This window comes from Pneumocystis murina (assembly GCF_000349005.2).
Source record: "Pneumocystis murina B123 chromosome Unknown supercont1.17, whole genome shotgun sequence".
Classification (NCBI taxonomy): domain Eukaryota; kingdom Fungi; phylum Ascomycota; class Pneumocystomycetes; order Pneumocystales; family Pneumocystaceae; genus Pneumocystis; species Pneumocystis murina.
In genome coordinates this window covers 116,951-143,933 of record NW_017802375.1, presented here as the reverse complement: position 1 = coordinate 143,933, position 26,983 = coordinate 116,951, and the positions used below count along the sequence as shown (strand labels likewise).

General features: G+C 28.3%; 13 protein-coding genes across 13 annotated transcripts; 8 read left to right on the top strand and 5 right to left on the bottom strand.

Moving 5' to 3' along the window:
- Positions 1-467: 467 nt before the first annotated feature.
- PNEG_03385 (hypothetical protein) lies at positions 468-1,490 on the bottom strand (the record flags this gene model as incomplete). The annotated part of the gene is made up of 2 exons (XM_007877278.1): positions 1,219-1,490; positions 468-933 (listed from the first exon to the last, which is right to left on the bottom strand). Exons 1-2 carry the CDS (start codon positions 1,446-1,448, stop codon positions 468-470), a joined length of 696 nt encoding a protein of 231 aa, XP_007875469.1. The 5' UTR covers positions 1,449-1,490.
- Positions 1,491-3,367: 1,877 nt separating this feature from the next.
- On the top strand, positions 3,368-5,022 carry PNEG_03384 (hypothetical protein). The gene is made up of 5 exons (XM_007877277.1): positions 3,368-3,414; positions 3,484-3,516; positions 3,569-3,789; positions 3,833-4,645; positions 4,692-5,022. The coding sequence occupies exons 2-5, from the start codon at positions 3,485-3,487 to the stop codon at positions 4,706-4,708; spliced, it is 1,083 nt and encodes a 360-aa protein (XP_007875468.1). The 5' UTR covers positions 3,368-3,414; position 3,484; the 3' UTR covers positions 4,709-5,022.
- Positions 5,023-5,185: 163 nt separating this feature from the next.
- PNEG_03383 (hypothetical protein) lies at positions 5,186-7,118 on the bottom strand (the record flags this gene model as incomplete). The annotated part of the gene is made up of 5 exons (XM_007877276.1): positions 7,084-7,118; positions 6,883-7,042; positions 6,805-6,839; positions 6,570-6,759; positions 5,186-6,529 (listed from the first exon to the last, which is right to left on the bottom strand). Exons 1-5 carry the CDS (start codon positions 7,101-7,103, stop codon positions 5,186-5,188), a joined length of 1,749 nt encoding a protein of 582 aa, XP_007875467.1. The 5' UTR covers positions 7,104-7,118.
- Positions 7,119-7,328: 210 nt separating this feature from the next.
- PNEG_03382 (hypothetical protein) lies at positions 7,329-9,796 on the top strand (the record flags this gene model as incomplete). The annotated part of the gene is made up of 12 exons (XM_007877275.1): positions 7,329-7,347; positions 7,391-7,618; positions 7,662-7,811; positions 7,857-8,217; positions 8,261-8,350; positions 8,395-8,498; positions 8,541-8,772; positions 8,815-8,882; positions 8,926-9,101; positions 9,147-9,227; positions 9,270-9,533; positions 9,578-9,796. The coding sequence occupies exons 2-12, from the start codon at positions 7,471-7,473 to the stop codon at positions 9,794-9,796; spliced, it is 1,893 nt and encodes a 630-aa protein (XP_007875466.1). The 5' UTR covers positions 7,329-7,347; positions 7,391-7,470.
- A 1,137-nt stretch (positions 9,797-10,933) lies between these two features.
- Positions 10,934-12,346, top strand: PNEG_03381 (hypothetical protein; the record flags this gene model as incomplete). Its single annotated transcript, XM_007877274.2, has 3 exons — positions 10,934-11,887; positions 11,927-11,994; positions 12,037-12,346. 3 exons carry the CDS (start codon positions 10,934-10,936, stop codon positions 12,344-12,346), a joined length of 1,332 nt encoding a protein of 443 aa, XP_007875465.1.
- An 81-nt stretch (positions 12,347-12,427) lies between these two features.
- On the bottom strand, positions 12,428-13,453 carry PNEG_03380 (hypothetical protein; the record flags this gene model as incomplete). The annotated part of the gene is made up of 2 exons (XM_007877273.1): positions 12,428-12,859; positions 13,085-13,453. The coding sequence occupies 2 exons, from the start codon at positions 13,451-13,453 to the stop codon at positions 12,428-12,430; spliced, it is 801 nt and encodes a 266-aa protein (XP_007875464.1).
- A 486-nt stretch (positions 13,454-13,939) lies between these two features.
- PNEG_03379 (hypothetical protein) lies at positions 13,940-14,816 on the top strand (the record flags this gene model as incomplete). Its single annotated transcript, XM_007877272.1, has 4 exons — positions 13,940-14,195; positions 14,242-14,408; positions 14,501-14,608; positions 14,655-14,816. 4 exons carry the CDS (start codon positions 13,940-13,942, stop codon positions 14,667-14,669), a joined length of 546 nt encoding a protein of 181 aa, XP_007875463.1. The 3' UTR covers positions 14,670-14,816.
- Positions 14,817-14,920: 104 nt separating this feature from the next.
- PNEG_03378 (hypothetical protein) lies at positions 14,921-17,071 on the bottom strand (the record flags this gene model as incomplete). The annotated part of the gene is made up of 8 exons (XM_007877271.1): positions 14,921-15,750; positions 15,795-15,960; positions 16,007-16,158; positions 16,200-16,311; positions 16,358-16,738; positions 16,784-16,903; positions 16,963-16,979; positions 17,032-17,071. 8 exons carry the CDS (start codon positions 17,069-17,071, stop codon positions 14,921-14,923), a joined length of 1,818 nt encoding a protein of 605 aa, XP_007875462.1.
- Positions 17,072-17,342: 271 nt separating this feature from the next.
- PNEG_04343 (hypothetical protein) lies at positions 17,343-17,954 on the top strand (the record flags this gene model as incomplete). The annotated part of the gene is given in 6 exon segments (XM_019757854.1): positions 17,343-17,374; positions 17,394-17,403; positions 17,461-17,489; positions 17,526-17,671; positions 17,794-17,887; positions 17,897-17,954. Coding segments are annotated over 6 exon segments (369 nt in total).
- An 88-nt stretch (positions 17,955-18,042) lies between these two features.
- Positions 18,043-19,949, top strand: PNEG_03377 (aspartate-tRNA ligase; the record flags this gene model as incomplete). Its single annotated transcript, XM_007877269.1, has 3 exons — positions 18,043-19,632; positions 19,675-19,759; positions 19,801-19,949. 3 exons carry the CDS (start codon positions 18,043-18,045, stop codon positions 19,947-19,949), a joined length of 1,824 nt encoding a protein of 607 aa, XP_007875460.1.
- Positions 19,950-20,610: 661 nt separating this feature from the next.
- Positions 20,611-22,509, top strand: PNEG_03376 (hypothetical protein; the record flags this gene model as incomplete). Its single annotated transcript, XM_007877268.1, has 1 exon — positions 20,611-22,509. The coding sequence occupies one exon, from the start codon at positions 20,611-20,613 to the stop codon at positions 22,507-22,509; it is 1,899 nt and encodes a 632-aa protein (XP_007875459.1).
- A 365-nt stretch (positions 22,510-22,874) lies between these two features.
- Positions 22,875-24,849, top strand: PNEG_03375 (hypothetical protein; the record flags this gene model as incomplete). The annotated part of the gene is made up of 7 exons (XM_007877267.1): positions 22,875-22,934; positions 22,981-23,079; positions 23,131-23,269; positions 23,316-23,675; positions 23,718-23,894; positions 23,937-24,397; positions 24,442-24,849. The coding sequence occupies 7 exons, from the start codon at positions 22,875-22,877 to the stop codon at positions 24,847-24,849; spliced, it is 1,704 nt and encodes a 567-aa protein (XP_007875458.1).
- Position 24,850: 1 nt separating this feature from the next.
- On the bottom strand, positions 24,851-26,003 carry PNEG_03374 (hypothetical protein; the record flags this gene model as incomplete). Its single annotated transcript, XM_007877266.1, has 4 exons — positions 24,851-24,869; positions 24,908-25,720; positions 25,769-25,821; positions 25,869-26,003. The coding sequence occupies 4 exons, from the start codon at positions 26,001-26,003 to the stop codon at positions 24,851-24,853; spliced, it is 1,020 nt and encodes a 339-aa protein (XP_007875457.1).
- Between the last annotated feature and the right edge of the window lie 980 nt (positions 26,004-26,983).

The window sequence follows — 26,983 nt, the reverse complement described above, 5'->3', positions numbered from 1 at the left end:
TTTGTTTAAATATAGTGCATATTGTGCATATTTTCATTACAGAAATATCTGCATTTAATATATTCGCACATAATATATCCATACTTAATTTTGCTTGGCTATAATAAAGGTTGTTGTTTTCAAGTTAAGATAATTGTATGTATGTTATTAAATTTTTTATCATAATCATATGAGAAATGGTATATTATAACCATTGTATTAGAACACAATTGGGTTTAAAGAACCAATAAAATAAAGAGTATACATTCTATAGTCTAAATTCAGACTGTTATATTTTAAATACTTCTATTTAAATTAGAATTCAGCAATTAAAAAAAACAAAAGTTACGTTATATTTATTTTTTTTATATATTTCTTTATTAGAAATCTTATAGTCTTTTTAGTATGATTTTGTATAGCCTTATGAATAAAATTATACTTAGAAATTTACTATGAATAGTTATGTTTATATAGTTTATTTTTAGATTTTAATATGATTTGATCCTTATTAGAGATATATAATTATACATAAAATTACTTAAAAGAACTTGTTGATAAAGAGGTAAGAGAGGATCTGAAAGCCTAAAATGAACAAAAAGATAAATGAATTGTTCGAATTGCATAGGTAATTGAGTAAAATCAAATGATCCAATTTGAATAGGTTTTGAAGTATAATTACTTATACATTTCTTGCCTTTTACGTATTTTGTAAGAAAATATTTTGAAGCTTCAGAAATAGGCTTTTTACTTAATAGTTTTTTCCTATAGTTAGAAATTAAGGAAAATGTGTTTGTATCATCTTTTTTTCTACTAGAGCATTTTTCTAAACAATTATATCTACATTTTGATTCCTTATTCTGAATAATATTGAAATATCTAGAGCAAATATTATTGAACCCAGTTATATCTGGATCATGATTGTTTATGTTTTCAGTTTTATTGTTTTTTTTTGACCTTTGGTTTTTTAAACTAAGATATTTCTTATTGTCCTCAACAGTAAAAAATTCCTTTATTTTTTGATAAAGTTAAGCTGATAATATTCCCTGTCTTGATAATTGAAAAGACTAGTAACACATATATTAGCATCAACTATTTGAACATTTTTAGCAGGCTATAAGAAATAAGTAATAATTACTTATTTTTATAATAATTTTTATTTGGATGAGATGATATAATATTAGCTTTGATGCCACAATGAATTAAAATCATCATAATATCCAATCTTGTGTACGATATAACGTAAATATTTTATTATTTTCATTACGTAAAGGTTTATGTGAAATTCTTATAGAATTCAAATATTCCTCATTTTCCTTTGAAAATGCATTCAAAAATTGAAGCTTGTTTATCTGGAGTTCTAATGATGACATTAGAGTATCTTGCAGATGCTTTTTAAACGTCATAATTGAGGAACCAGACTCTCTATTTTGATATAACTTCTTTTTAACATTAGTAAACTTTCTAGGCATCTGTTTTCAAGGACGAATTGATAAAGATCTGCCATCTTTAAATTTATATGGTGTTTGGATTTGTTAAATAGGCCCTTTGAAAGAATCAAAAAAAATTATGAACATAAGTTTCAAATTTTTTAATGTTAGAAGAATATGGTATATTTTTTTAATTCGAATATTTCTTTCATCATTTTCTAAAGAATTTTCATACCCATAATTTTGAATATTAGGTTCTTTAAAAAAATAGAGATTTTCTATGATGCTGTATTTAAGAAAATTTATTAGTACAATCAGTATTTTCATGACTAGGATATATTTTTTTGTGAAAAGCTCTATATTTCGCAATTTATGTTCTGTTAATTCTTGTTTTTTTTCGATATATCATAATGCAATCGAGAATTCTTAATATAGTTAAACACAAAATGCTCTTAAAAACATACATCCAATACAATTCTTCCAATGTGTTGTTTTTTTTTCATTAAATTTTGATGCAAGAAAAAATATAAGTAGACTGTAATTATGTGTTAGGAGACATTTTTATAAGTATATTATCTAAACTTTCTATATCAGAGTTTTTAAATAAGTAATCTTTATGAACCCTGAATATTTTTTCTCATTATAGGCATGCAATAAGATAGTTTTGTATGATTCTTCTATAAGAAATAATGTTGAAATATCATCGGAATTAGCATGAGTATTCATATTCTTTAAAGACATTCAAGATATAATCACCTAAAACACTTAGTTCCCAAACTCTGTCTGTATAGTTAATATTATAAAGTCCTCAATACTGAACATTCTTTGTAAAAATATGGTTAACTATATTAGGAAATTTAATGTTAGCTTAATAGCTATTAAACATTAAAATATCCCTAGAAAACATTCTTAGCCGAAGTCTTGTCTTCCAATTATATTCATAATTCTTTATTCCATCAAAAAGTTTATTCCTCTGGCTTTTATAAAAAAAATGATATTTATAGGATATGACTCAAAATCATAATAAAACTTCTTAAAGCCCCAGAAAAAATGATATCTAAAAAATATATAACTTCAATATATATTGTCTTATTTTCCTTTATTTCTCATTTTTTTTGCTCTTTTTTCTTTTTCTGTTTTTCTGTCAAAAATGCTCCATTTTTAACCGTTCAAAAACAAATAAACTAAAAAAACACTTAAAAATGTCATTGGTTTTCATATTTTGTCGTTTTTATTATGTATTTCCTCTGTCTTTATCCCTTTTTATATTTAATATTTGTTTAAAAAATCTTGGTAGTTGTCAAGTCCAAATCTTGACGATCAGATTTATATACCCTTTATATATAGATTTTCTAAAGAAAAAAAATACACAAATCTCTATTTTTTATATAAAATTCCTTTCAAGAATAATTGTTTTACTACTAATTTTTCTTTTGTTTTTGATAAATGTTTTTTTATTTTCTTCAATTTCAAAAAAAACATCAAAATTTGTGTTTTTGATATTTAGTGCCTCTAAAATCAAGATATCCCTTAAAGAACAATTAATCCTATATTTAACACTGTAAATTGTTCAATTCAAAATAAGTTTAGATCTTTGTTTTATTTATATTCTTATAATTCTTCCTAAATCATAAGAAAAGGCTTGATATTTCGTTTTTAACTAAAAAATTGCAATTCTTTTTAAAATTTAAAATTAACACTTAAAATATTATTCAAATTATCTCTTAAAATCTTTTTATAGACTTGTATCTTTAATAACTTGATTAATTTTAATTCAATTTTTTCTTTTATTTAAAAAATATAAAATTAAATACAAAATATAAAACCATAGAATTTCCTGTAAATGATCTTAAAGAAATATTGAATATTCTTAAAATTTTATATTTTGGGGATTTTCTGAGCAATTTTTATGAGATCGACGTCCAAAAAATTTAAGATTAACAAGTACTCGTTAGAAACACTTAAAGTGAACAATTTTATTAGAAACCTGCATTCTATGATAAAAAAGGTTTGTTAAGTTCTATAATAGGATTTTGATCTTTTTTTTTGCGTGAAAAAAGGACTAATTTTTACTTAGTATGGTGTATATTAATGATATTAAATATGCCTGGTCAGTAGCTGTAGAAAAAGACAGAAAAAGAAAGAGTTAATAGTATATTTAGCTCTAGTTGTATTAGAGGGCATCGGTCGTCTTTGTGCGATCATGAAAATCGGCAACTTTTTGAGATTAAACGTAAGGGAAGACCAGTATCACAATGTGTACAGATGCCATCAGAACGTACAAAAAAGACGTCTAGAACAAGATGTGTATGTAATCAGGGATTAGAGAAATCTTTTGTTTCATTAGACGTTCAGAAAATGTCACTTAAAACTCCCAAAAAAAGTTATATTTTTTAAGCTAAAAATACATAATTAATAAAAATTAGACAAAAAAAAGGTATTGCCAATGATAAAGAATGAGAAGGAATTTTGTGGTATTGAAAAAGATGAAGAAGTTAGGGATTCTGTTCAAATTTATTCATTTCCTACGGATTTCAATACATTAAATAATTCTTTACAATGGATTCATCTGTCTGATAAGTCACAAACATCAAATAATATGGATATAAAAGTACAGGATACAAGATTGGAATCGAATGGTTTATATGATTTTGATTCGGTATTTTGTCCTCAGAGTTTAGGTTCTAAATCGGAATCTACTGAAATGATATATAATTGTCCTCAGTATCTTGGTAACTGTCTCTATCCTTTGGCTATTGAAAAAACTGATTCCAATTTTGTTTCTATTCCAGATCAAATGAGTTTTTATCAGACATGTGGTAAATCTGCATATAGTCATTTTGATAGTCTACCCATTTATCCGTATATGGCATCAGGTGTAAGTATAGATTCTCAGGTCTTTGCATCTGAATTTCTTGGTTCTGATCAGTATTCGAAAATGCAAAATAATGATGACACTAAAATTCTTGAACTACATACAGATCCTCAAATAATGATATCAAATGATTTCCAGAATTTTAATTCTGGGATTTTAGATGTATCTTATCCATATTTATTATCTGAAGTTAGGTTTGATTATTTATCTGATTCTACATGTAAATGTTCAAATTGTCATATTAATGCTGATAATATTCCTCAAGATGTGTCACAAACTATGCCAATGGATGAAAAATTATTATCAGGTTTATATACTAGCCCTGAAGGGAAGTTTTTGAATATAATGTCTGATTTAAATATATGTATTAATAAGGGTTTTTTAAAAAATATATTCTAATATATTATTAGATACTAATGATTTTTAAAAAATGAACACTATTTATAGACTTCAATATATGCGAAATTTTGCTAATGATATCTAATTCTCTATTGTAAAAGGAGGAAGTTAAATACGTAAAATGATGATTTCTTCTATCTTTAAATTTTTTATTGTATTGTAAGATATGATTAAATGATCAATATTATTATTTTAGGGACACTATCATATTTATAAGCAATAAAAATCGCATATATGTGTTTTGTAAAAAACTTAAAATATCTTATTGATATTAATGTGAACTTTTGAATATAGATATGTATATACGTTAATATTATTTATAATAAAATTTCAATGGGGATTAGGCTGGAATTTAATTTGAATAGCATATTAGTCGTGTAAAATTGTTTTGTAATTTGCATCATATTAGAAATAGTTTGTCGTTAAATTTTTATAAGCTATATTTCTTTACAATGTTAATTGTTCGGATTTATTTATAATATATCGAGCGTTTTAATTCTGAAATCTAGCCTAGGGAAAGAGGACTTCTTGGAGAATTCCGACTATCAAGCAATAAATCTTTTCTAATTCTACGATTTTCCTGGGATTTTATACTATCTTTTTCAAGTTTTATTGATGATGGAGAGCTATGTGGCGTTTCTCCATATTCCAAAGCTCCTGTCCGTTCTCTTGTTCGAGAATTATGGTTATCATCTCTCAAAAATAAGGATATTCTTTCATCAGTAACAGAAAGTAAAGATGTTTGTTCAGATGTTTGCAACGCTGTCAATCTAATGATATATTCAAGAAGAGATAAAGTGGCTAAATTGGTGCTGGAATTTTTTTGTAGCTCTAAAATTTCATTTGTACTTTCAACATTAATGTCTAATGCTTTCAATGCTGCAGAAAATTCATCTATTTGTTCTTCTGATTTCAAAGTTTTATTTTTATCATTAATAGTTTCCTTAGATGCTTTTTGATTATCAGAAGATGACATATTTTTTAAATATTTCTCATCATTATTACAACTCTCTCCATTATTTACGTTTTCATAGATATTATCATACTCATCATTTTCACTTGAACTTTCACTAATATCACTTACATTACTGCCTGTATCATCTTGACTTTTATCTTCATCATCTACGTCATCATTCCAAATTTCAAATGCAATCCATTCAATATTTTCAGGGTCATTAATTTTATCATAAAATGATTCTTCATCAACATTTCCTTGATTTCCATCATCTTCCGTGTTATCGTCCCTAATTGATTCTAATAGTTTTCTTGGAGGTGAGAGCGCATGGTTGAGTTTTAGAACAAGAACTGGTGTTTTTGCTTCCTCGATATTAAGAAGTCTTCCAGAAGCATTAAAAAAAAGTCTCGAAATCAGATGAATGGGTATATTTCTTTTAGAACCATATATATGTCCGTCTTTGTTTTTTTTTACTCTTTTTTTTTCTATTTCTTCATGATATCTTCCATCATTTAAATCCTCAATCACTTGTAATTCATATGCATATTCATTTGCTCTTTTACGCGCTAAATCGCTTTTTGATTCCGAATAATCATTTAAATCCACCCGAATAATAGATACTAGACATTTAGCATGCTCTTCCTTCCATGTAATATCACTTGTTGAAATCATATGTGCAACCCTAGCACTTCCTGAAAAAATAGTATAAAGTTTCAATATAAAAACCGGTCCAACTTGCTGGAATTTAGGATATGGGGTTTTACAAAACAATGAATCTGCTGAAATCAAAAATGATGACGCTTGCAATAATCGAGATGGTGAAACTGTATTTGGTAGTGAAGATGAAATGTTTGCACCTGATGTAGTTAATGCAAGAGATATAAGAGGAACAGCCTAAACTACATTAACACGCATAATTTTACTTTAAACCTACATCTTCAATTCTTGAAAGAAGATTCTTCATATCTGTCATAATAACTCCCATATTATTTTTATTAATATGTTTCGATATTTCTTGCTCATCTGCTGCATCACTTACACGCTTCGCAAATGCATTTATATCTCTACGAAGTGAATTCGTTAGATGAACCGTACTCCCAAGACTTGTATTTCCTCGTGCTGAACTATTATTTTAATTATATAATGTCTTCTTTATCAAAAAAAAATACATAATCTCAATCAAATCAATTGCTGGAGTAACAATCTTTCGTATAATTAACATGGATCTTCTAATATTCTATATCTACCCGTATCTTTTGTTCAAGCTGTTTTTTTAAAGAATCTAACATTTGACGTTGAGCCTGAGAAGGCATGTCTTTAATGTACCGAGAAACCTGACGCAGAGCAATACCTCCCGCAATACTTACTCCGCTACGTATTGCGAATGTTGCTGCTGCAATAGAGACTCTATTAATATTAATTAAAATCCTATATTTTTTTTATTAAACTTTGCTAAAAAATCATCCATTTTTGAGGTTTTTTCGACCGGAAAAAAAGGGAAATACTTCAAAATATCAGTTTAATTTGTTTTATATATTTATTTATATGTTTTTCTCTATTCTAACCCTTTGTTTTTATTTTTTTTTCCAAGCTTATTTATTATGACGTTGGATAATCGATCTATGTAATTCCTCGTCCGACTTCAAAATTTTCTTCTTTGCTTGGTTGGTTCCAATTATTAATAAAAAGACCCTTAAGTCTTGTTAAAATACGTTTGAATCTCTCCAGTTAAATGTATTTTACTTATGTTTTTAGAGCTTTTTTTCCGGACTTTTTTTTGACGAAAAATAGGGCATTTTATAGGAATAATATTATACACTTGAAAGACTTTAAATATGAGTTCTGAGGCTAAAAACGTAGACGTTGATGATACGTGGGAGGAGAGGATAGATCAGGAAGAAATTTTGGAGAAAATTGGGAAATTACGGATGTCTGCAGAAGCAGAAGAGTTTCGGCCTAGAAATTTATATTATGAGCCACAGGGTTTATAAAGTAGGAGAATTATAAGTTTTTTATGTTTTTTTAGATTTTTCTGCGAATTATGATATTAATAATGTTCCATATGGTTATTTTAATATGAGTTATGACCAAAATTATGATAGGCGAAAATATCATCCATATAACAATGATTATTCGGCAAGGGATAGGGATATTCGTCTATGTGAGAAAGTATTAGGTATAAATTGTTTTTTTTTCCTGTATTTTTTTTTGAAATTTGAAGCTCCGCCAGAAGTCAAAGTTTCGACATTAGGTGGACAACGTACTACTTCAAAGGTAATAAAGATTGGTGAATGTTCTAAAACACCTTTTTCGGAGGAATCAGTTGTTGGGAGAAATGGTAATAAGATAAATAAAGTGGATAAAGGGTTTTGTTCAGTGGATATGGAAAATTTATCATTAGGAGCTTCAAAACAAGAAAAAAATCATGTTTCAGTGGGAGGGGATGAAGAACGTAGAGATTATGATATTGTCAGTCAATTTCAGGAGGAGATAGATGAGGAGGTTTTGCAAGATATGTATGGAAAAGAACATCTAAATGTTGTTTTTATTGGTCATGTTGATGCAGGAAAATCTACTCTTGGGTAATTATTTAATTGTATTTGTTTATTGGTTTAAGGGATTTAGAGGAAATATTCTTTATATAACAGAAATGGTAGACAAAAGAACAATGGAGAAATATGAAAAAGATGCAAAGGAAGCAGGTCGAGAAAGCTGGTATGGAGATAAAAATTGTTATATCTATATTTTTAATGAAAAAGGTATTTATCGTGGGCATTGGATTCTACAAAAGAAGAACGATCTAAGGGAAAGACAGTTGAATTGGGCAGAGCGTATTTTGAAACAGAAAAACGTCGTTATACAAGTAATATCTCAGTAATCGTTTAGTATGTATTAATAATTTAAGTTCTTGATGCTCCTGGTCATAAATCTTATGTACCAAATATGATAGAAGGTACTGCTCAGGCAGATGTTGCTGTGCTTGTTATTTCTGCGCGAAAGGGTGAATATGAAACAGGATTTGAAAAAGGTGGACAAACAAGGGAACATGCTATGCTTTCAAAAACACAAGGTGTTTCGAAACTTGTTGTGGTGATTAATAAAATGGATGACCCTACTGTAGAATGGTCAAAAGAAAGGTTAAACGATTATTGGTTAATATTTTTCTAAAATATTTTAAGATATGATGAATGTACAAATGGGATTTCAATGTTTTTGAGAAAGGAAGTGGGATATAATCCTAAGACAGGTATTTTGTGTTTATTTGGGTTTAATGGGTTTAAGGTATCTAGATTTTGTATTTATGCCAATATCTGCATTTACGGGTGTAAATATTAAAGAGCGTATTGATAAAAAAATATGTCCGTGGTATAATGGGCCATCTCTTCTTGAATATTTAGATGAAATGGATACATTTGAACGGAAAGTGAACGCTCCATTAATAATTCCTATTCATGCGAAATATAAGGTCTTTATATTATATAAATATTTATCACATCTTAGTTTTTATTAGGATATGGGTTTGGTTATTGAAGGAAAAGTTGAAAGCGGTTATGTTAAAAAAGGATCTAATGTTATTCTTATGCCAAACAAGGTATGTGTCATTGTGTCAAGACATTTTTTGATAACACTTTAGACTGTGGTTGAAGTTATAGCGTTATATGATGAATTAGAAGAAATACGAATAGGTCGATGTGGTGAACAAGTGAAACTTCGAATTAGAGGAGTAGAAGAAGAAGATGTTATGACAGGCCATATTTTATCGTCGTTAAACAGCCCTGTGAGTACGGCTAAAATATTTGAGGCTCAGATAGCTATTTTGGAAGTGAAAAATTTACTTACTGCTGGTTATTCTTGTATTATCCATATTCATTCAGCAGTTCAAGAAGTAACTTTTTTGGTAAATATGACTTTTTATGATATTATAAACTAAGACATTTATAGAAATTGCTTTATAAGCTTGATAAGCTTACCAATCGGCGAAGTAAAAAGCCTCCTGCATTTGCAATAAAAGGCATGAAAATCGTGGCTTTGTTGGAAGCGGCTTCTCCTCTATGTCTTGAAACATTTGATAAATATAGACAACTTGGTCGATTTATTCTTCGTAATGAGGGTCTTACTGTGGCAATTGGAAAAGTAACAAAACTTATCTCCGAAGAGTAAAAATGCATTAATGTAAATATGGTATTTCATTAAAAATATTTCCTATTATTTTATATTTTGATGTAATTTATTTTGCATTTTATAGACATTAATGATACTTATTTTACTCGGTATATTCTTTCCTTACTGGATTTAATATTTGTTTTTTAATTCCTTTCCAGATTCTTTAACTTATTTGACTTTTGCATCTTTTGTCTATCTTTTTTATGCAAGTTTTGGTCATTGATAAGTTATTATTTTTAATTGTTATTTGTTTGATTAAATTATGTTATTTACATTATAATCTTAAAGATGATGTTAAATATTTGTTTAAAAATATAAATATTTACATTGCTATTGATACATATATATTATTTTATTATATATTTTAATATAAAAATTTTTAATAGACTTAGAGTTATAAGATTGAGATAATATAATATTTTTATAGTAGTTTAAACTTACAATATTTCATTGAAACAAATATATAAATAAGATTATTTATGTTTTTTAAAAATGAATATAATTGTTTTAAAAAAATCCATATTATAATAGATATTAAGAATGCAATACTAGATCAAAAAATGTCTTATATATCTTAAATATTAAAAATCATCTCAAGAATCCTTAAAAGATTTATATTTTCATATAATATTACTAAAATCCTTGTTTATTAACTATTTAAAAATGAAATATTGTTTTTATTTAAAAATTTAAATAATATTGTTCCTAATTAATTAATTATAGGTGATTGAGGCTTTAATAGAAGATTTTATTTATTAAATTAAAGAATATGTTTTATTAAAAATTAGTATAATATTCTTATTTTTTTTAAGATGTGTTCTTTTATATAAAAATAAGAGATTTATTAAATCAAAAGAACATACTATAGATATTTTATGTTATTCAGAAATGTATAAATTTATGTTTTTTTTTTCCTTAACCTTGCCGATATGTTGTATACAAAAATGTGAAAAAATACAAAAGAAAACTAAATTTTAAAAGCAACTTTGGTCTTTTTATTGTATAATAAACAAAAAATACCTTGGTTTTTTATTGCATTATTTTTTATCTAAAATACCTTAAATATTTAACAACGGTTTTTACGCATAAGTATTCAGCATATAGAATTATTAGTGATGAAAAAATATTTTAAGAATGAAATATCATAAAAACTGCCTATTTAAAAACGAATCTAATCCCTCTATTTCTCAGAGAAAAACGTCTAATAATGATACATTATCTTTTCTACAAATGATTTTTCCTCAACAAGATACAGACGTTTTGAAACATATTCAGGAAGAATATGGAAATAGTCTAGAAAAAGTGATAAACGAAAATTTAGACATTATGGATGATGACAAGAATTATGATTCTTTAAATGATTCGTTTTCCAAAGATTCGCTTGAAATTCCAAAGACAAAGCGTAAAAAAAGTAAAAAGATAAAGAATATTCCATTAGATGAATGGTATAAACGTAATGAAGCTCAGGAATCGACAGTAGATTTTAGAATGAAACCAAGTCTAAAATGGAATGATATTATTCCGAATATTGAATGGCTCGCTGACATTTTTAATATTCCTAAAAAACAAGCTGCATCAATTTATCATCAATCATCGGTTTCTCTGTCGAAATCTGTGTATAATTTATTATCAAGTGATTATATGATACAAAGAATAAACGAATCGCTTGTCATGTTACAACATGATTATAAAAGCAATCTGAAACAATTAAAAAAGCAATTTCCGTCTCTAGAAGAACATATGTATAGCAGAATATTGCTTTCGGTAGAAAATGATCTTCCAAAAGCAATAAGTGTAGTAAAAACAATTCAACAAAGTCCTATATATATAAAGGATCAAAATCAAACTCATCATTTTAACACATCCTCTTCGGAACGTCATAATCACATCAATGATGACTATAAGTCGAAACTTGATAATTCTTCTGATGATATGATACATACCGATTACAATCTTGAAGAGTGCAAAGCCAATTTGTCAACATTTATTTTTAATAGAAATCATGCATTTAAAGAAGCTGCAAAAGCCTATCGAAAAGCAAAAACACAGGGACTCTATAGAGATATCGTTACATATTATTCCAAAAAGGTATAGCACTGATTTTTCCTTTATAAAATTGATTTTTAGGCCCAAGAATATAACTCTAAAGTTAAATTATGGAATATGAGAGCCAAAATGTGTATGATACAGAATAGGTAATATTATTTTTAAAATATATTCATCCTAAATTTTTTAAGTCTTCCTAGTTATTTGATTGATCTTCATGGATTAACTATTGCAGAAGCTATTCCTTTAGTTAAAAAAGCTGTTGCACAATGGTGGAGCCACGAACAAAAACTTCAAACTGATATACCTACACCATTAGAAATTATAACTGGTGCCGGTCTTCATAGTAAAAATAAACTGCCTAAAATTAAGCCATCCATACTCCAACTTTTAAATAAAGAAGGATGGTTAATAGAAGAAAAACCCGGAAAAATTATAGTACAAAGTTTTCAGACAAATGAATTTCATACAACGCCGAAACAACTCATTTCTCATCCTTAACTCACGAAATATATCTAAAAAACAATAGATTTAAAAATATAATTTTATTTCTTTAATTCAATCTGAACATTATTCCATTTCTTAACATTCTTCATCTTCACTATCTCCTTTTGGAACCACTTCTTTCATTCTACTCATCCTGCATGATCCATTTTTCCATCCTTCATACCATTCTTCAATCTCTCGTATTTCTCCTTCTTTACATTTTCGATATAATGTTATAATCTTCTTTGCAACTTCTTCCACCGATCCATCCTCAACTATAACATTAAATTCATCCTCCATCACCTGTAAAAGAACTCCTTCTACTTCTTCTACTGAAATTAAGGGCATATTTTCGATCAAATCACAAATAACACCGCATAACCAATCACGTTTTTCTCCACTATTCGGTCCACCCCAACACGAAATAACTGCTGTAGAGAGAATCTCCCAATTATAAAGACATAATGAAGCCCCTAACTCAAAATATTTTTTCCACTCTTCTAATGATGTTTTAACCCTTGTTTCTGACTCCAGAACGTTTGTTTTAATATTAATAATTTTAAATATTTTTAAAATATCTCTTCAACAACCCTTAATGATAGATTTAACCTTAACCAACTCCCCAGTCAAATTTCTTTTTAAATCTTTTTTTTTTAAAACCGTATATCAAGCTTTATTCTTTTCTCTCGGGACACGTTCATTTTGAGTGTGTCCCCTCCTAATTCTCCAGTCACGTGACACGTCTGAATTTACATCTGAATCACTGTCAGACTTTATAATTGACGTGTCTGATTCATATTCTGACGCATTTTGCTCTAAAAAAACCTCTTTTTTTAAAGAATTCTCCTCTTCTGACTGTATATTCAACTGTTTCGGCTGGTTTTTAATCTCTTCTCTTCGTTTTATTAAGTTTACTACGCGTTCATCATAAACCATCTGCTCAAAAGTCTCATCAAAAAGTCGTTCTCGAGCCCAATAAGATGGAGATGGAGGCGGTGACGTATCATTAGACTCATTATCTGCCTGTATTTCTGTAGAATCAAAGAAATCTGCTGGAAGAACTGCCTCCGATCGTGGACGTTTATTAGGAGGTTGATTATCAGGCAATGAACGTCGATACATAGAGACTTGAAAATTCGAGATTTCTATTGGTTTTATAAGGCTTTATATAAAAATAAATAAAGCTGACATATTAAAATGAAAATATTAATTTAATAATTAAATAAAGATTATGTCATTTTTATTGTTATATAAATATGTTAAGTTGAATTTTGATAAATTAAACATATATTCTTCTATAACATATGTTTATTAATTTAGAACATTAATTAATTAGAATTGAAATATATAAGAAATAATGGTTGTTGAGGTTTGTATGTGTTTAAACAGAATTAATCTATATGTTTGGTATTACTTTTTTAATAAAGTTGAAATCCATATTTTTTTTGTTTATATACAGATTTTGGTTAGATAGATATTAAAAAAATATAGAAAAATAAATTTGAAAATATTGCTTGTTAATTCTTATCCTAAAAGAATTTTGACCGGTATCCGTTCACAGTCCGATAAACGTTTTTTATATTTTTGATTTTTATATATAAGTTAACAATGACGGATAATCAGACATTTATTAATCCCAGTGTTCTTCAGAAAGTCCAGCTATCTTCTGGAATAGAATATGAATGGATGCAAACATTAGGAGAAGTTGAGATCCATATACCAGTACCTTTAGGAACTCGAGGAAGAGATATTAGTGTTTTGCTTGAAAAAAAATCATTAAAAGTTAGCCTTAAACAGCAAGAACCATTAATTCAAGGGGATTTTCCCAAAGAAATAAAATTAGAAGAAAGTACCTGGACGCTTGGTAGATCGAAATAATAATTAGATGTATAATATTAAAAGATTTGTAGAAAATCAAAGAGCGATTATTATACATCTTGAGAAGATAAATAAAATGGAATGGTGGTCGTCAGTGATTCAAGGACACCCTTCTATTGATACATCTAAAATCCAGCCAGAAAATTCGAAACTGGGTGATTTAGATGCAGAAACCCGATCAATGGTAGAAAAAATGATGGTAAGATTTCGTTAAATGAGTAAAAACAATACATGGATGACCCACTCATATAAGTCATCCATGCATTTATCTAACCATTTTTGAAATTATAGTTTGATCAGCGACAAAAGGAACTCGGAAAACCCACAAGTGATGAGCTGAAAAAACAAGAAATTTTGAAAAAATTTCAAGAGCAACATCCAGAATTAGATTTTTCTAAAGTAACCTGAAGAAAAATAACTGAATAATATACTAAATTCTAATTAGGCAAGAATTAATTGAGTTGCCTGAAATAAAAGAGTATCGTCATTAATAAGTATTAAATTTATGTTATTTTTAGTGAATAGTTAGCTATCAACATTAAATAATAACACATGTATTAATGACATTTTTTTTGAAATGTTAAAATCTGTATATATTATTGAAAGTGTATTTGAACAAAATAACTCAAAAATGTATATTTCCTTTTTTTATGAACAATATGAATAGCAGGAGTTTCAATGTTCCTTTTGCTTGAAGGAAAGATTTATATATTATTTTCCATGTTCTGAGGGAAGATTGTCATTGGAAAATGGATTCGTCCTTGGTTTCTGAGCAAAAGGGAGAGTAGACGCATTTTGTCGAACAGTTCGTGCTTTGGGATCTAAAAATGGTGTTGTTACATTGTCATAACTTTTCGAAAATGGATTCGTAGGAGGTGGAAATTGAGTTGATGTTATAGTAGGAGGAAATTGATTTGTTAGAAGAGTTCTTTGATGCTCAAACTCAGTATTCATAGACAGCGGAGGTCGATGAAAGGGATTTGTATGATTAATACTAGAATTGTTTGTTTCTAAAACTGGCGACGGAACGATTTGATTAAAATGATGTGTTTGATTAAATGGATGAGCATTTGATTGCATATGATATATACCATATGCAGAACCGGAGAAATTAGCTTGCATAGGATAAATAGAATTATAGTCCTGTTTTTGATTTATAGGAAAAGAAGCTTGAAACGAATTAGGGTTCTGCATAATTGGTTGAGTGGATTGATAAGGTGCATTATTAGGGTGAAAAGCTGAAGAATACTGATTATATAACCCATAAGACACTTGTACTTGTGGCTGCATTTGCGAAGGCACATTTTGAGGAAATGAAACTATTGATTGTTCTTCCGGAGCAGAATTAACGACTGTTTGTATTGGTTGTATTGGTTGCGTTGGTTGAATTCCCGAAAAATTCGAAGGTTCATAAGCTATGTTCTTCATAGGAGCACTCGGAAACATAAAAGCTTGTTCATTCTCAATACTTGAAAAAAAGTCGATTAGATTAATATTGTTTGAATTTTGCTTTTGAGTATTTCCCGATAAAGATTGAGTATCTAGGCATTAATAAGTATTAATAAGTGTAATTAAAGCAATAAACCTGTGGTCTTTTTCTTTGAAGAGGTTTTAGCTGATGGAACAGTTAAATTTGCTTTTTTTTTACTGGAATCAAGAGCATTTTTATTTTCAATATATTGAAGTCTATTTTTCTCAAAGTTCTTGTCATCCAAATACTCTTGTAATGCACGGGAAAGGCCTACCGGCGCCTACAGTATTCATAAATTATCGTTTTCATAATAATCTATACTATACATGTTTAATATTTGGAACTTCTATACATGTCAAAGTTTCCATCCTACATGCAAACGACAAATAATCTGAAACATTTGCTGTCTGTTTAACAAACTTTTTGTATATTTCAAGAGCCTTTTCCGCATCATATCTTGACATTTCAAAATAGTGTTCTAATTTACATAAAAAACTTCCTAAAAAACATAAATCATACCAAGAACATTGATTACCCCTTCATTAATTACTTGAAACAGAGACAAAAGATCTCCGATTAGTAATCTAAATGCTACAATAGTTATGTTATTTGTTAGCCCATCTTCCAAAAACTAAAAAATATTTAAATATTGATAAATATATGAAAAAAAAACTAACTTTGCAACAAAGTAATGTATCAATCTGTCGTTGAACAATTTCTACTTCTCGAAGAAGTCCTTTTGCTACTGTTAATCTACGCAATCTTCCTTCTATTGTTTTACTGCTTTTTGCATAAACATAATCTACTTGTACATCTTTAAAACTCTGTATCTTTTCTTGAAGATAAAGACCATAATTTTGAATGTTTCTACTTTGTTGAGATATTGCTAGTTCTCCTAGAAATAAAAGACCACCAGAATCATATGAGAAAAAACTTGTATCCCCAAATAGCTCCTTTATAGAAAAATATCTCATATTATTAGATAAATATTGTAGTGTTATATCCCTAGATCCATCACGAATCATAATATGAATAACAATAAGACTTTTAAAGACAATCTTAATAAATATAAACTTAAAAAATAACAATAATGGATATCATACTGTCCATGAAGGCTCACGAAGACGTGAAAAAAGTGCGCTAAATACTTCAAATAATGCAATATCTCCCGAATATGTGGCTCCCAAAATACGTTCCAAATATTTTTGTTTTGGTGCTGCTAACTGCAAAAAAAAACAATTAGTACGTATATATTTTATTACAAAATATGTTTTTCACAAACTTTAATCTTTGTTGCACCTATATATCTTCAATATTTGATTAAGCTTATCTTTTCAAAAAAATGACTCACCGTTAACGGCTTTTTGATATGACAGTGCTTTATAGGGCATCAAATGGTTTGTATTAACCTTCCGAAGCTCTCTATAGTAATTGTTTCTCTAGTTTCTTTATATTTTTCCTTTTTTTCTTATTTCAATGCGTCTGTGTATATCAGCGCAGTTATAAGCGTTAAAACGTGTTGCATACAAAATGGAAAAAATGCTAAAAAAAACGTCCATTTGATCAATAAACCGATAGCATTGGCTTTAAAATGGGCTTCTTAATAATTAATGCGTTTTATCTGCCACAGAAATTACGCATCTTAGCTAATACTTGATCTAGATGCACCTGAACTGTGGACTACAAAATAAAGGGTATATTTGAATATAATAGGACACGTAAAGTGCATTTACACGCATTTATTAATGCATATATTAATAAAAAATAACTTTTTTATTAGATTTTCCTGGTCGAATATAAATCTCAGAGGTCTTAGCGTCAAATTATGTAACAAGGTAGGTTTAGATTGACGCTTTCACCATATATTATGGAGTCCCGTAGGCAAAAAAATGTTAATTTTAATGCTTGGAACATTTTTCTGTATAAGCTTTATTTCATCATTGATTCATTTGACCGTGGAAGGATTATTTTTTCGAGACTACAAGTTTCGGGTAAAAAATAGAGGGAAGCGGTGTTTTGATAATATTGATAGGTATATATGCGCACTCTAAAAGGTTCCTGGCGTAGAAATAGGGGGAATAAGGTTTAGAATGGATTTTTTTGGTGCATATAGTCGTTAAAAATGTGCAATGGATAAGTAAAAGATTAGAGGCAAATATCTTTCTTGGCCTGAATAAATATCAACAATTTAATACATGTTATTTAATGTAATAAAGTGCTAGATTTAAGGTGGAAAATCTATTAATTATAATATGTTATTTGAGTGATTTATAAGGGGAGAAGAAGGTCTGAGTAGAAACAAATTATTTGGTTATTATTTACTTTGGAATTTGTTTTATTCTTTTTTTTTATATTTAAAAAAATGTATATTTTCTGGAAATTTGGAAGAATTAGTGGAAAACGATTGATTCACGATGAACGAAGGATTATTTCATTTAAAACAATTGATAGGGCTGATGAAGGAGCTATAGTATATTTATTTGGGTGGTTTTTACCATATAAACGTAAATTAAGCCGTTGGATACAGTTTTACGGGTTGCGAGATATATTCGGGAAGACAATACAATTGGTTTTACGAGATGCAAGAGAGGAACTTATAGAAAAAGTTGAAAAAGTGTCAGCAGAAAGTGTAGTTGAAGTGAAAGGAACAATTCAATTGCGACCAAAGAAAGATCAGATGATAGGAGAAATATTGGAAGTAGATATGAAGGGAATTCGTGTGATTAATAGGGCGAAAGCATTGCCATTTCTACCGATGTTTGTATCATCAGTAAACTCAAGTATACGAGCAAAATATCGGTATTTAGAACTTCGTAATCCTATGAATCAAAAAGCTCTTTGGTTACGAGCAAAAGTAGCAAAAGATATTCGGGATTTTTTTCATCGACGGCAGTTTCTTGAGGTGGAGACTCCTCTTTTATTTAAATCGACAGCAGAAGGTGCTAGGGAATTTATTGTGCCGACACGACAGAATGGGTATGGGTATGCTCTTCCGCAATCACCACAACAATATAAGCAAATATTAATGTCTAGTGGAATAGGCCGGTATTATCAGCTTGCAAAATGTTTTAGGAATGAAGATTTAAGAGCTGATCGTCAGCCAGAATTTACACAGTTGGATTTGGAAATGTCGTTTATAAGTCAAAAAGATATATGTTCTATTATAGAAACGTTATTAAGACAATTGTGGAAAAAATATCTTGGAATAGAGATTATGGTTCCGTTCAGAAGAATGTCTTATGAAACAGCGATGTCGAAATATGGTTCAGATAAACCAGATTTAAGATATGGGCTTGAGATTCGGAATATAACTTCTTTTTTGGCACCTGTTGCTTCAAAATATCCTATTGTAGATGCAATTATTATTAAAAATGGTTTAGCTATATCAAAAAATAGATTTCAAATAATTAGTAAAGAAATATCAACATATCATCAACCAATTATTGTTTATATTCATTCATTAGATAGATTAGAAACATGGATATCAAAAACGCCGTTTTCTCTATCATCTATAAATAACATGAAACAATTAAATAACTATTTAGGACTTGAAGTCAACGACGTTATTTTTTTATCTCAACGCCCTATAAAACACTCAGGTAATCTAACGCAATTAGGGCATGGTCGACAGCTGTTATATTATGAATGTGTAAAACATAAGTTGATGCCTTCTTTTTCGGAAAAACAATTTGAATTTGTTTGGATTAATGAATTCCCCCTTTTTTCTTATGAAAAGGATGATTCGAAACAAGGTGAAGCCCGTGTATTTAAATCTACGCACCATCCGTTTACTAGTCCTTTGGAAGATGATATTTATTTACTTAAAAAAAGTCCTGAATCTGTACGAGCAGATCATTACGATATTGTTGTTAATGGAATAGAACTTGGAGGAGGTAGTATTAGAATTCATGATATAGCTTTACAAAAGTATATATTAGAAAATGTTCTTAAGGTAAACTATTTGTCTGTATTTTTTTTATAATTATACGTTTAGTTGTCTCAAAATGAAATTAATGAGTTTTCCCATCTTTTTGAAATTTTGTCAAGTGGTTGTCCTCCTCATGGAGGTATTGCTCTTGGTAATACATACATTCTATATATTTTTTCTGATTATTTTTAGGATTCGATCGTTTGGTTGCTATCTTACATGGAACAAATGTCATTAGAGATGTTATTGCATTTCCTAAAACATCTTCAGGCGTAGATCCTGTCGTAAAAAGTCCAGGGAAGATATCTGATAGTGTTTTAAAATATTATAACCTTTTATAATTGTCAATTTATCTGTTTTAAGTATATTTTTTATTTTTCAAAAAACATTATCAAATAACTAATATAGGTAAATTTATTATTTTTCAGAGGAAAATTCGTTTTTTATCTTAAACTTAACATGATTTGTTACACTGTTTAGACATATTTTATTATCAATTGATATTTATTTTCAATTTCATATTTCGAATCATTTATAATCGACATATTTCTTTTCAAAATTTTTTTCATCACTAAAATCTATCATTAATGACAGCACTAATAACCCTAGAATGCATTTGTTCTGTGTTCTGGGTTTATTTTCATTTTTTAATATTTTCATAAATTTTCAAAGATCTATCCGACTTTTTACTTTAATATTTCTTTATTTTTGAATTTTTTGAATCAAACACTTTTCTATCACTATTTCTTATAAATAATCTTTGAACTTCGAATTTCTTTTCATTTTTGTACATTTTTTCTTTTTCTTTTCGATAAAGGTATCTTGGAATCCTCGGTATACAAATGTTTTTAATTTTTAGCTGGTAATTTCTTAATATTCATTTAATAAAATAATTAATATAATAGCAAGTTTTAGAGAATTTTTTACTATGGATTCTTTTGAATTTTTATATTTTTGCTTTTTTTAGTTTTTTTTGAATATTTAAAATAAATCAAGTTAAAAATGGAAGAAATAAGCAATTGTTTAAATAATTTGGCATCTCTTGCACTTTCAACGACAGGAGAAATTCCTCCGCCATTGGTAGGGTGTTCTTTTACTCTTATTGGAACAAAACTTTATGTATTCGGAGGGCGTTTAGTTTCTAATTGGAATTTAACAAATGATTTATATGTCTTGGATTTAGAATCGTATATTTGGACAAAGATTCATAATCTTTCGCCACATCTTCCCGAGCCTAGATATTTTCATTCGGCGGATATATATTTGAATTCTATTTATGTTTTTGGAGGAATTGGTTTATCTAAAAATCCTGATAATCCTTATTGTCTCTTGGATGATATTGTTGTTTTTGATCTTCAATTTGGAAAATGGAAGAAAATAATGGTACCGCCATCATCATATTTTCCAAAACCTCGATATGCACATTTATCTGTTATTAATATGAATTATTTAATGATTATTGGAGGACAAGATTTGGAAAATAATTATATTGAAGAAGCTAATTGTTTCGATTTAAATATGCATATATGGTCATCTTCTTTTGTTTTTAATAAACATTGTGGTCTCTATCGTTCGGTCGCTTCTTGTAAAATGGAAACTTTTCCTGAATGTGCATTAAATCTTAGCGAGAAGAATACATTGATATCTGAAATTGCTTCATCGTACCAGAGTTCGCCTTTTCAGAGTAAACGGAAATCATTAAGTATTTCAGAATCATCAAGAAGATTATCTGCCCATAGCGAAATATCAAATTTACTTTATCATTCACAAGCCAAAAAATCATTTGATGGCACACAGAAGTCTGATGGTGAGTTAATTTCAACTCATGTTCAGTATGTTTCGAACAATCCTATTTTTATTTATTCTAATTATAATTTCAAAAATCTGAAAAATGAGCTTTATATGATTACTTCCTTGGAAGATGACCAATATAATATAGTAGACATTTCTGATAAGTTTTCAGGTGAACTAAAACCCTCTGGTTTACGGTTTCCATCAGGAGGTATTCTTGGCGATCATCTTGTTATTTTTGGGACTTATTTAACAAATACTACACATTCTTATAGTATTTGGTGTATTGATCTAAATAGTTTGACCTGGTCAAGGATTGATCCAGGCCCATTATTAGACGAAGGTTCTTGGAATAAAGGAATTATAGATTATGACAAAAATTGTTTACTTATTTTTGGAAATAAGGAACAAGATTTAGTCGAGGATTATAATCATCGAAGAATTAATTTCGATCATATTATTTTAGTTGAACTTGAAGCTTTTGGAGTTTACAGAGTAACTATTCCGAAAATGTCTCTCGCCGCTCAAGAATTGGGATTAATGATGCTGGAAGATCCTTCTTTTTCTGATATGGAAATGTTGACACAAGATAATGTTATTTTGCCCTGTTCTACAAAAGTTTTATCCACAAGATGGCCTCGGTTTCATAGTTTTTTCAAAGCAAGTCTTAAAAAGGATACCACTGAATTTTCAACTTATGATTTTTTAACTAAAAACCAAAGAAATACTTTGACTTTACATAATAATTTGACTCAATTGAGCAGTAGTGGGCCTTCATCTGCAAGATTTTATAATCGTTCTCGTACTCTTTATATTCCTCATCCATCATCTGTTGTTCAACAATTTCTTCGATTTTTATATACTTATTCCCTAGAACCAAATATTCTGGATGATATTTCTGCTCTTTTTGCTTTGCTTTCGCTTTCTAAAAGTTTTGGTCCCGACTTAGAAGTAAAAGATTTAAGTCTTTATATTTTTTATGCTCTTCAAAAATGTTTAACCTCTCAAAATGCTTCTTCTATTTATGAAATGGCTGTTTTATATGGACATAGAGGTTTACAGATTCGTTCATTGAAATTAATTTCTTCTCTAAAAAAAGATGATAATTAAATTATCTTTCATAATTATTTTAATTTTAAAAATATATATATATTATATATTTTTTAATATTTTTCTTAACAAGAAAAATATATAAATTACATATAATTCCTCGATTTTCATAGTTTTTAATATTATTTTTTTGTACTTAAAATTTCATTGACATCTTAGTTTTTCCTTATCTTTCTGTCGTTACCTTGAATCTCCTCTTAACAGCCTCAATTTTTTAAGTGCTTATTTTCACGGATATTAAGGCAGAATTTTAAGGGTATTTTGAAGGTTTTAAGTAATTAATATTTGGAATATTTATTATATACTTATATAAATAGATAAATTGTTTTTTCTCCCGTTTTTTTTCCAGCTTTTTTCATATTTTTATGGTTAATATGGTGAGCTTCTCTCATAAACAAAGAAGATGGATTGTTTTCTCGTATTTGGTGATTAAATTGATTATATTTTTATAATTTATGTTAAATAATTGAGCTTTTTGTTTTTATAGCTATTCCTGTATGGTGGAAATTGACAGAAATCTATAGAGCAAAGCTACCACTTGTGCAGATGGATTACTGGTCAAAAGGCCATGTAATTGATTGTATTAATGATGGATTTTATTATTTTTAATATTTTTATTAGATGTGCAATATTCAATTTGATATTCCTATTGTTATTGAAGTTTCTCAAGAATTTAATGATCTAAAAGGGTTAATTAAGAAAATAAGGCAAATAATTGTTTCTAAACAACAAGAAAATATAATAAAGTTACATATAAAAGGTTGGGATTGGGTTTTTATATTTTTTTATATTGAAAAATTTTATAGAAAAATATTTAAATAAAGATGAATCATATTATACAGTTAAACTTCGTGAAAATAATGAGATTTCGTCGGTTTCTCGGCATATTTATTATAATAGAACACTTTATATTGATTACAATTTAAAAATTACATCAGAATTACCAAAAATTATTTCAGAAGTTTTGTTAGATATATTTTCAGTACAAGAAAAATATATGAAATTTCATTTGGAAAAAATCAAAGATCAAAATAGTTCATCAAAACTGGAAGATATGGATATAAAAGTGGTAAAATATTCATCAAGTTTTGATATCGTTTTCAGTCTTATTAATGGTGGTGAAAAAAATGTAATATTGTTCTGGGATATTGAAAAAGCAATAAATTGTACAGTACGTCTTTTGTTTTATTTTTTTCTAATATGAAAAGTATACTTTGGGCCATTATTGAAACAGCTTTCGATATTTTCTAAATTTTATGTAGAATCTCAGGTTCAATTTTGTGCTGAATTAACATTTAGTCCACAAAAATCAAAACGAAATGATGTTTTTGAAATCCCAGCTGATCGATTTTCTGAGTTTGTCAATTCTATTGAATGGAATTTAGGTAAATTAAAACATATTCCTTAATTTAGATATAATTTTATAGCTACGACACTTTCATCGCATAAAATAATCAATTTTTTAGTTTATGTTCCTCGATATGATACTCAGCCTCTTTTTTTTAAAGATTTTGATGACCATCTAATTTCTAATAATTCTTTTTTAGTTCCACAATGGGGAAGCATTGTGATTTATAATCAAGAACCCACCAATGTTAATCCATATTTAAACATGACAAGTCTTCTGCCAATTTTTTATATATTTGTTTCGAATTTTCTATCTCTTCTTGGTGTACCTTCTTTACCTTCATATATTCATCAAGAGCCTTTGCCAATTCTAAATACCTGGAGACTTGATGGTCTTTATAGACAGCGCATTGTTGAAAACATGGTTTTTGCTTCTACGACACTAGGTAGCCTTTCTAGATTAGTTCGACAAATTTCAAACATGGCTGTTCCTGATCAAGTTCAGCAAGATGTATTCAAGACAATAGATCATTTAAGAAAAGTAATATTTTACATGTATCTGCAAAATTTAATTCATTTTTATAGGCATGCCAGAATTTGAATGATTTTAATTCTTTTTCTGCTCTAAAAGATGCCAGTGCTGCAACTAGTTTGGTTGAAAAAGCATTTTTTGACCCATCTATGGTTAGTATGCTTTATTTTCCAGATGAACATAAATATGGTGTATATCTTCCTTTATTTGGGCCGTTGTTTTTTCCATTGATTACTGCTTTGGTTCAAGAAATTAAAGCTTTCTTTTATTATTGGCGAAAAAAGAGTAAAAAAAAGGAATCTGACTCGGCGATACAAGATAATTATCCTGCAACGCAAGATAATCTTTCTGAAATACAAGATAACCTTCCTGCAATACAAGATAAACAACCGGTACAAATATCTAATCATTCTATTCGATACAGGTTAAGTGCACGTTTTTTAAACCTTTTTCCTCTTTAATTTAGGTGTTTCTTCTCCCTCTTTTCCAACGCCTACCACTAATTCTGTTTCTATAAACATATTAATCATTTCTTCACTATAAGCAAAACCCTCTTTGGCCCATTGAGTAATGGTGCTATTTTCACCATTATACATAATAGCATTAGCAAAAAGTAAAAGGACTTCTCGGTGAAACTGTTTAGATGTAGTAATTTTTCCATCGCGAATTTTATTTCTAATTGACTTCATATCTGTTGGAAAATGAATTAAACTTGAATATCCGGGTGCATCTTTGTCCGAAACTGGTCCCATAAAGACTGTTCCATGCTTATGTTGAGATAGACTCATCCATAATGGCAAAATCATGCTTTGAAAGCGTTTTAATGATGTCAATTCTGATGCTGACGGCTTAGGTGAATTTTCACTTATATTTTCTGTTTGAAAAATATCTATTTCCTTCTTGACAAGGTTCCGTGTATTTTTCTTGACATTTTGCTTTTTTATATTCTCAATTTTTTCTTGGCATTCTGATCCTTGATCTGGTATTGTTTCAACTGATACAACGTTATCTCCTATTTCTGGTACTGCATTCTCCGTATTTAAAGAACTTGCTATATCATCATGACGTCCTTTCCTTTCAACAACTACTGATGCTGAAGATATATCTGTTGAATTTTCAACATTATTTTCGCTTTTTATTGTTTGTTCTGATATATTTAAGCTTGTTGGCCAACGACCACAACGAATTTCTTCAATTTCTTCTGTAATCTTCTTATAAGCTTCTTCTTCTCTTTGAATTTCTTTTTTTAATTCTATTATACGTTTCTCATACAAAATTTTGCAAAGTTTGGATGCATTTGATATTAGCGAGTCTTTTGAAGCATTTGTTTCACTTCAAATTCCTTATTAGAATGCTATATCTTAACAAAATCTATTATACTCTTCTTTCAATTCGTTTTCTTTAAGTAATAACTCATAATGTGCCTTGATATCCTGTGTTTTTTCACTCAATAAAAGTAAAACTCAAAAATAATGCCTACTTCAGTAGAGGAAATAGGTTGATGATATAAGGGATGTTGTGAAAGATGTGTTTGAATAATAGAAAAGTCTGTACCATGTTTTAAAACAAGTTGTGCCAGGAGAAGAGATGATGTGCCATTCCATATGTCATTCATGACAGAAATACAAGCTTACGCTGCAATCAAACTCTATATGGAGTGTATACGCATACAATACTTTATGTATGCTTTGTACCTGCTATATACCCTTTTATACCTTGTATATGCTTTCTATTTGCTCTGGCCAGATCCGCTCAACGGAAATATCTGCTGGATCTGAGTCAAATAGGTTTATAAAATCTTAGACTTTAGACATATGTCTGCTTTAATAATTAAAGATCTACATACATCTTGGGTTTTCTAGTTAAAAATGCTTAAATCTCTTCAAATTTATCGTTTTAAGTCTGGTATTATATTGCATTTTTATTTATTTATTTATTATTTCTATTTATATTTCTACTTCTATTTCTATTTATTTCTATTTATTTCTACTTATTTCTATTAATTTTATTAGAAATTTTATTAAATTCTTAATCTCGAGTCAATATTTATTTTAATTGGTTTTTATGATTTTTTATTTTCTTAAGAAATCTTAAGTTATTTTTAAAAGATTTCAAGGGGTTCTAAAAAAATCCATGTTTATTGACCCTTTAAAAGATCGGATATTTTAAGGGTTGTAAAAAAGACATGGATTAAAATGAATTTAGGGTTGAATCAAGTTAAGAAAGTTTCTAAAGAGGTTAGGATCTCTAAATTATTGCTGAGTATCCTAGGGCTATTTAGAAATATTAAGATTTTATTTTGAAACCAGACGGATAAGTTTAAATAAATGGGAGGAGTTATAATAATGAGTGAAAGAAAGATATATATATATTAAAAGGAGGGTATTTTAGGGGCATCTTTTTATGGAAGGCATCCCGTTTATTACTTATATATAAAAAACGTATGATGATTTAAAATACAGAAAGACTCCTTTTTGTTATGATAATTTATGGGTAAGAAATAAATGGTTATGAAAAGGTGAAAAGAAAGGATTAAATGGGAGAATATATATTAGAAGAATGAAGTTGTTGGATAAAATCGGAAATAAGATCAGG

Bases quoted from the DNA above. Each gene is read 5' to 3' on its own strand.
- PNEG_03384 (XM_007877277.1), top strand. From the start codon at position 3,485: ATGGTGTATATTAATGATATTAAATATGCCTG. The intron at 3,517-3,568 runs GTCAGTAGCTGT...TAGTATATTTAG, and splicing joins AATGATATTAAATATGCCTG to CTCTAGTTGTATTAGAGGGC. The intron at 3,790-3,832 runs GTTATATTTTTT...AATAAAAATTAG, and splicing joins ACTTAAAACTCCCAAAAAAA to ACAAAAAAAAGGTATTGCCA.